Source organism: Pteropus vampyrus, unplaced genomic scaffold, assembly GCF_000151845.1.
Source record: "Pteropus vampyrus isolate Shadow unplaced genomic scaffold, Pvam_2.0 Scaffold272, whole genome shotgun sequence".
Lineage (NCBI taxonomy): Eukaryota > Metazoa > Chordata > Mammalia > Chiroptera > Pteropodidae > Pteropus > Pteropus vampyrus.
The window spans coordinates 685,938-693,627 of record NW_011889053.1 but is presented as its reverse complement, the minus strand read 5'-3'; the positions used below and the strand labels follow the sequence as shown (position 1 = coordinate 693,627).

Sequence of the window (7,690 nt, the reverse complement as noted above, 5' to 3'; positions counted from 1 at the left end):
CCCGTCCCACAGCACCAGAATCCTCACACATACGTGTGGGACGCACCCACGAAACAGCCAGGGGACCCAGCGCACGTCCTCTGCAAACAGCTGCCCCTAGAGCCGAGGGTGCTCACACTGGCCTGGAGAGAGGACCAGGCAGGCCTGTGAAGTGGGCCGTTGTCTATTTGGGGGAAGAACTGAGGGTCCGAGGAACCCATGGAATGGACTGGAAGTGTGGGTGTCAACTCTGTGTACCACGGGCGTCTCACCCTGTGAATGGGGCATAGCAGGCTGGAGACGGCCAGTACAGAGGCCTCGAAAGCATAGGCCAGGGCAGCCCCTTGGTGGGGTCTTGGGCAGTGCTGGCTGTGGGCCTGTGGGTTGGCCTGGGTTCTCTTTGTAAACTGAGTAGGTTGGAACCCCAGATTGCCAAGCTCCTCTCCAGCCCCGATACTGTGGGACTCTAATACCCAACCTGTCACTGTCGATGGCTCAGTCTCCAACACCAGACAGAGATAATGTGAAACCAAATAAAATATAAAATAAAATTCAAACAAGGGTAACAATTTTCATTCTCAGCCTCTCTAGTTTAAGAGATGAACAATGAGATATTCTGAATAATTAACGATCTGGTTAATAGAGTTGTTAGATTTCTCTTTCATAGGCGACTAATTATCAACTAATCAGAGTATAATAATACATTTAACCCCCAAACGACACTCGATCAACACATCTATTGGATTTTGAGCGACTCAAAACACCTCCAGCTTTCTAAGGGCTGGGAACTGCACACACCAGAACTGTATCATTAACCCAGATTCATTACGGAAACGCGAATGTGCCAGGTCTGTCAGAGGATTTTGGTCAATGACTTTGACAATAGTTAAAATTTCAAATGCCACCTCTGTGGACTGGACAACCACTCTCAGTTGCTCTGATGTGGCATGTTTCTTTCTGGACATATTTTGAAGGTAGCAGGCAACACCAGCCCCTCCTGAAGCTCATCATTGTCACCAGACACAGAACCCCCCGCATGGAAACGCATTGGTGTCGTGAGACCCGCAAAGTCCACTCACAGTTGGGAGCACTGACCTGTCCTTTCATATCTGGAGCAATAGGAATGGTGGGCCAGAAGGTTGAGTAGACACCAAAGAACACCAGCCAGATCAGCACGCTTCCCCAGACAGCCAGGTGACTGAACTGCAGAAGAAAACGCACACTCAGGCATGGCCTCGCTGCTGGCCCGGGGAGGCCACCCGCAGAGTCCTCTGTGCCCCAGCCAGCTTCCCTCATGGAAAGATTTTGACAGCTCTCCTGTCTTGGAGAGTTCGTTCTGTCTCTCCGTTTTCATTGTTTTTGCAATGGATTTGAGTAACTAGTGGCCCCGAGCTACCCTGAAGGTGATGGAGCCCTGGCTGTCACAGTTGACCTCCCCCCATGTGAGTCCCGGGCCTTGCCAGGTGCTCCCATCCCGATCTGCACAGAATGAGGTCTCAGTAATTCAGTAAGAGCGCACGACCAACGGTCAAAACGAACAGGAGACTTTTATTGATCATTCTGAGGCTTCGACTGTTCTTTTCATTTTCGAAAGAACTTAAAAAAAAAATCTAGAATGAATGTTGTATCTTAACGGCCTCCGCTTTAAGCAGCTGCTGAAGTTTTTGTTTGTCCCCTGAATGTGATGAGACTTGACTTCTTCCTCACTTCCGCCTTCCATGACCTAACCCATCGCCAAGGTCTGTTTGTTAGCCTTTTAAAACAAAACACATCTAGCATCTTAGCACTTCTCACTACCTCCTCCTCTAAGAGCTACCTTCACCTCTCACCTGGGTTAATTGTCTACCTTCACCTCTCACCTGGGTTAATTGTCATTGTCTCTCAATGGAGTCCCTGACTCCATATCAATCTCCAACCCCTCCCCCACTGTCTCAACACAGGATTAGGTGCCTATGTGAACAGCAGTGACAGAAAATCATGAAACAATGGTTATAATCCCCAAACATCGGAAATAACCCAAATGTCTAAAATTGGGGACTGATTAAATAAGTGACAGGATATCAATAAAACTTAATACTCTTTAGTCGTGAACAACGATTTTGTAGAAGTATACTTTAAGGGATGATAAATGTTCATGATATGCATTTTAATGTAAGAACATTATAAAACTACGTGTTCGTAATGCATTATCTTTTAAAATACACACAGCAAAGCACGGAAGGTCGTACAGCAAAGTATTAACAGTAACTGTCTCAGTACAATTATGTAAATTAAAAATTCTTTTTGTCCCATATTTTGTGTGTGTATTTTTTTTTTTTACAACGTGCATACACGTTTGCACATATACATCTAAAATGAAATGAGTATTAATAGCTTGGAGTTGTATTAAGTGTCAAGGAAATGACTCATGAGGAGATTCTGGATTGCGAATTTGCCTGGATAAAGAGCAAACCACAATTTTCACATGCAAAATTTAAAATAAGATAGCTGGATATTGTTTATTGTTTTTCCAAGAAAGGCTTAAAAAGATATCATACCAGGAAAAAAAAATCTATACCGAATTGAGAAATAATTCTAGAGAAAACTTACTTTAGTCCAAGCCGTGGTCTCCAAACCAGCTTTCAGACAGACGGTGACAACGACGTACTGTGAAAAGACAGAAGCATTTGGAACACATATTATCTTCAGAAAGCTATTTTTATTTTCCAAGAGAAGCCTCTATTCTCCCCTCCAGGCAGTCTCTCCAAGGCAGCCGTGCTTTGTGCTTCGAAAGTGCCATCTCAGAAGCTAAATCTCCAGAAGTGAGTTTTAGGGACATCCAGGCAGCTTTACCTCAAGAAAAGTGGTCATTTTACTGACTATCTTCTCACAAGGAATAGCTACTTTTGCTCTTTACTTACGTTGGAAGATTCGGGAGAGATCAGCTTTCCTCGGTGTTGTTTCTGTGAAAGGGTCATTTGGAGAATGGGGAACTGAGTAAATCACCTGTCCAGAGATCCTGACTCTGCATCATCTCCACTAACACAGGAGGTGAGTGTGTCACAACCATTCGGAGCTTTAAGGAGTCTAGATTATGTGGTTTAAGGATTAGAAATAAATGAGAATGGGGAAGGCCTTATGTAAAAGGTTTCGAGAGGCAGAATCCACACGCGTGCCGTTTAAGAATGGTTCCGTAAGCAGGGAAATAAACTTACTGTGTAAACAATATTTCCGACAAATAAATAGTCTGAGGCATGACCATTGGCCAACGCGGTATCTGAAAAACAAAGAAGTTACTATTAACCTCTGGAGCACAGTATTGCAGGTCATTTTATTCAGAATGTAAAAACAACAACAATGACAACAAAAAAACACAAAAAACAAAAACACTTTAAAACATTTATGAAAATGTAAGGGAATTTTGAAAACTACATTATCTGTGATTCTAATGCCTCTTCTTTCTAACTCTGAATTTTTTCCCATAGTATATTTTCTGCAAATGAAGCAAACAAAATCAGGTTTGCGACAAACCAAGCAACCAACCAGACAGTTGCTCGGCATTGAAATTTACAGTTTTATAATGGTTAAAATCTCCCTTTACTGGGCTAAAAAAATAGAAATACAATAAGAACATATTGGCCTATGTTTATTAATGCCAGTATTAGGCCTTTTCCAAGGGTTTATTTATTATTCGTCTTTAATTTTTGCTAATTTGGAATTATAGGCCAATAAAAAAAGATAACTACAGGAATACAAAATCAATTCATGATTACTGAGTTCTAAGAACTTTGGAGGATATTCTTTAACCTTGTTCACAAATGCAACTGCACGAACTTCTAGAGTTTGTAAATTGAGGAAATGCAAACGACCGGATGAGAGACGACTAGAAAATACAACTAGGATTCTGAAGCTTTAATTTTCATATCTTTTCCTCTTGTTTAAGGATGACTATTATACTGTATGGAACCATCATTAAGGCAGAACTTTAATAGGATTGTCTAATTCATGTCAGCAAGCCTGCTGTGAAAATGCTGGTTTTTATCCCGAGGGGGTCAAAGCCTGCTTTAGGATCAGAAGTAGTTTCTTTAGGTGACAATGCCAATCTCCTTCTATTCTCTTTTATGCTCAAATTCAGATCTGTGGCCTACAGGCTATGTGCATGGGGATTTTTGTGTTCAAATTTCAAGCCAGTGGCTGCTACCCACACGCATTAGGGCTCACTGATTTACCCATCTGCTCGTTGAAGAATACTACTCAAGAATCAAGATCTGCTCAGTTTTTCAAAACATGGTCATAATTAAGTCACATCACAGGTAGGGCCTGGCAATCCCGGAGCCCTGGATCCAGCTTCAGGGCACACCCATCCTCCTCATTAGAGAAAGGTAGATTCGTGGATCAGAAAAGGTTACCCTGCAAAGCGATCATGGCTATAGCACGTGCAGACCTGAACTAAGGGATGTGAAAACTGAAGGGTTAACCTAGGAGAACAGAGGGAGGAGAGATATGATCACAGACTGAAAAGGGAAGGATCTCAAAGCTGAGGGGAGAGGCGGTGAAGAGAACCTGAAGCTTAGCCAGGGTTTCAATCAAAAGGGAAGGAAGGAAAAAATTCAAAAGGTAACGAAGAAGCTAAATTAACCTCAAGAAAGCAACAGGTTGACGTATTAGTGAACTGGCCATTCAAAACTGTGGAGGTGCACTTTTTGGTAACTGGCCCTAAGATTGTTTTAATAATAAAGGTGACACTTTTGAAGGCATGGCTCGATGAAGAAACACTTGACGTTAGACAGGCGGCCATTTCTTTGATTCTAACATAGATTATTGGCTTGAAAGGGGTAACATTACGCTTTCATTCACGCAATGAATATTTATGTGAAGCCTACTTTGTGCCAGATATTATTACAGGAACTAGGGTGACAAGGTCCCTGTGTCAGGGGGCTCTCACTGCAGTGAGGGACACAGCAATGAACACACGAGCAAATAGATAGTCAACAAAATGCCAGGTGCGGTAAGTGCTCCAGAGAAACAGAAGGTAGGCTAACGAAACAGTGTGGCAGGGGCTGCTATTTTAGATAGGGAGTTCGAGAAAAATCTTTGTGATAAGGTAACATCCGAGCAGATCTGAGTAGTAGGAAGAAGTGATTATCGAGGGGAAGAGTGTTCCAGGCAGAGAGACGCTGCCACCTGTCTGCATGTAGACATCGACGAGCTCAAGGACCACCACAGGGTCCGGTTGGGCTGGAGACCCTGAGCGAGTGCTCGGACAGTTAGAAGGGGCAGGTTAACGTGGGCCACGGTGAGGAGTTGGGGTTTTGTTGCTAATTGCAGCAGGAAACCACCGGGGGATCCTGAGTAGAGAGCGAATTGGCATGAGTTACACTTTAAGGGAACGGTCGGCTTTCATGGAAGCTTAGATCTTGGAGAAACCAAAACCGGAGTACCAGTAAATGTGGTGTGGAAATGACTGTAGCAATCCATCCGGGAGGGTGACACTGTTGGCGTGTAGAGCTGTGTCCGATATGGTAGTCACTGGCTGCTGTCGTTGCTTACATTCAGATTAATTAAAATAGAATAAAAACGTAAAAACTCAGTTCCTGCCGGGGGCTGGGGAGGACAGGGAGAATGAGGATTTATTGCTTGATGCACAGAGTTTCAGTTTAGGGTGATGAAATAAGTGTGGAATAGATAAGGGTGATTGATGGCTGTGCAATGCTCTGAGTGTAATTAATGTTCTCTGAACCATACACTTAAAATAGATCACAGAAAAACACTGCACGACTCTTAGAAGAAAACATAGGAGTAAATCTTTATAACCTTAGATTTGGCAGTGGGTTCTTAGATGTGACACTAAAATTATAGTGACATAAATAGATAGATAGATAGATAGATAGATAGATAGATAGATAGATAGGACTTCATCAAAAATGGAAGCTTTTGTACTTCAAAGGATACCATCAAGAAATTGAAAAGACAACAGGACTGGAGTAAATATTTGCCAATATTTATCTGATAAGGAACTTGTATCCAGCATATATAAAGACTTACAACTCAACAATAAAGACAAATAACTCAATTTAAAAACAGGCAAAGGTGTCTATGGCCATGCTACCCTGAACAAGCCCAATCCCGTCTGATCTTGGAAGCTAAGCAGGGTCAGGTCTGGTTAGTACTTGGATGGGAGACCACCTAGGAAGACCAGGTGCTGTAGGCGTAACAAATAATAAAAAAATAAAGGATTGTAAGCTGACAAGATCCTTGCAAATAATAAAAAAATAATGGATTGTAAGCTGACAAGGTCCTTGCAGTCTGTGAGGTCAACCAAGGGTTGCCTTGACTAAAAAATTAAATAAATAAATAAGAAAATAAAAATAGGCAAAGCCTCTGAATAGACATTTTCCCAAAGATACACAGATGGCTAATAAGTGCATGAAGAGATGCTCAACATCACTATCCATCCAGGAACTACAAAATCAAAAGCACGATGAGATAGCATTTAATACCCACGAGGGTGGTGACACTAAAAAAGACTGGAACAGGAGGTGGCAAAGATGTGCTGAAATGATAACCCTCATACACCGTGGTTGGGAAGGTAAAATGTTGCCGTCACTTTGGAAAACTGTCAGTCAGCTCCTCAACAGGTTATGCATAGTCACCACATAACCCAGCAAGTCCAGTCCTGGGTACACGCCCAAGAGAAATAAAAACAGATGAAACACACTAAAACTTGCATATAGAATGTCCACAGCAGCATTATTCACAATGGCCATCGACATGTGAATGGAGAAACTGTGGTATATCCATACGATAGAATATTACGGAGCGCTAAAGAGGGATGAAGTCCTGACACACGCTACGACACGAATGAACCTTGAGCATCTTATGCTGAGTGCAAGAAGCCAGTCACAAAAGGCCAGCTACTCTATGATGCCACTCGTATGGACTGTTCAGATTAGACGAATCTATAGAGACAGAAAGTAGATCAGTGGTTGTCAGGAGCTGGTGGTATCTGGGGAGAAATGGGTAGTGACTGCTAATAGGTGTGGGGTTCTTTAGGGGGCCATGAAAACCCTTGAACGTTAATTAAGGTCATAGCTGCACAACTATGTGACAATATTAAAAACCACAGAACTGTACACTTTGAATGGGTGAATTGTGTGGTAGGTAAATTACGTATCAATAAAGCTGCTATTAAAAAAATCAGTCCCTCAGTTCCACTTAGCCACATTTCAGATGCTCAACAGCCACCAGCGGCTAGTGACTACTGCAGGGGACAGCACAGGTACAGACATCCCCATCATCACAGAAAGTCCTACTGGACACTGCAGGCCAGAGTGGCTGAGCTGGTGATGGAAAGAAGTGACAGAAACTTGGCACATGTTTTGAAAGTAGAGATGATAGGATTTGTTTATGATCTGGATGTGGGGTGGCAAAGAATGTAAGGAGCCTAGGATGATTTCAAGGATTCTGGCCTGAGTAACTAGGTGAAGAGTCGGTGTCGCTTGAGATGGAGAACGTTGATTCTGATCATACGAATAGAGGAATACCGATTAAATGAGGAGAGCATGAGAACTTGGTACCCAGTGATCGACACTGTACGTTCACAGCAGGAAGAACAGATAGTGATGACGCCTGATGCTACTAACAAAAAGATATTTAGAAATATGAGGCGGAGAGGAGGAGTTGGGTTAGTAGCGATGGGAGTGGCCGTTGTTCCAGCTCTGCCACCACCTAG

General features: G+C 42.8%; 1 protein-coding gene and 1 non-coding gene across 2 annotated transcripts in view; one reads left to right on the top strand and one right to left on the bottom strand.

Annotated features, from left to right (window-relative positions):
• The window catches only part of ATP8A2 (ATPase phospholipid transporting 8A2), a 390,044-nt gene that overhangs the window by 118,382 nt on the left and 263,972 nt on the right, over nucleotides 1-7,690 (bottom strand). The window contains exons 22-24 of the mRNA XM_023520615.1: nucleotides 3,174-3,235; nucleotides 2,569-2,625; nucleotides 1,075-1,182 (exon numbers count right to left, since the gene is read on the bottom strand). Of these exons, the coding sequence (XP_023376383.1) occupies nucleotides 1,075-1,182; nucleotides 2,569-2,625; nucleotides 3,174-3,235 (227 nt within the window). The remainder of the gene's footprint in view (nucleotides 1-1,074; nucleotides 1,183-2,568; nucleotides 2,626-3,173; nucleotides 3,236-7,690) is intronic.
• Nucleotides 6,051-6,169, top strand: LOC111729641. Its single transcript, XR_002776312.1, has one exon. It is a non-coding gene; the product is annotated as a 5S ribosomal RNA (ribosomal RNA).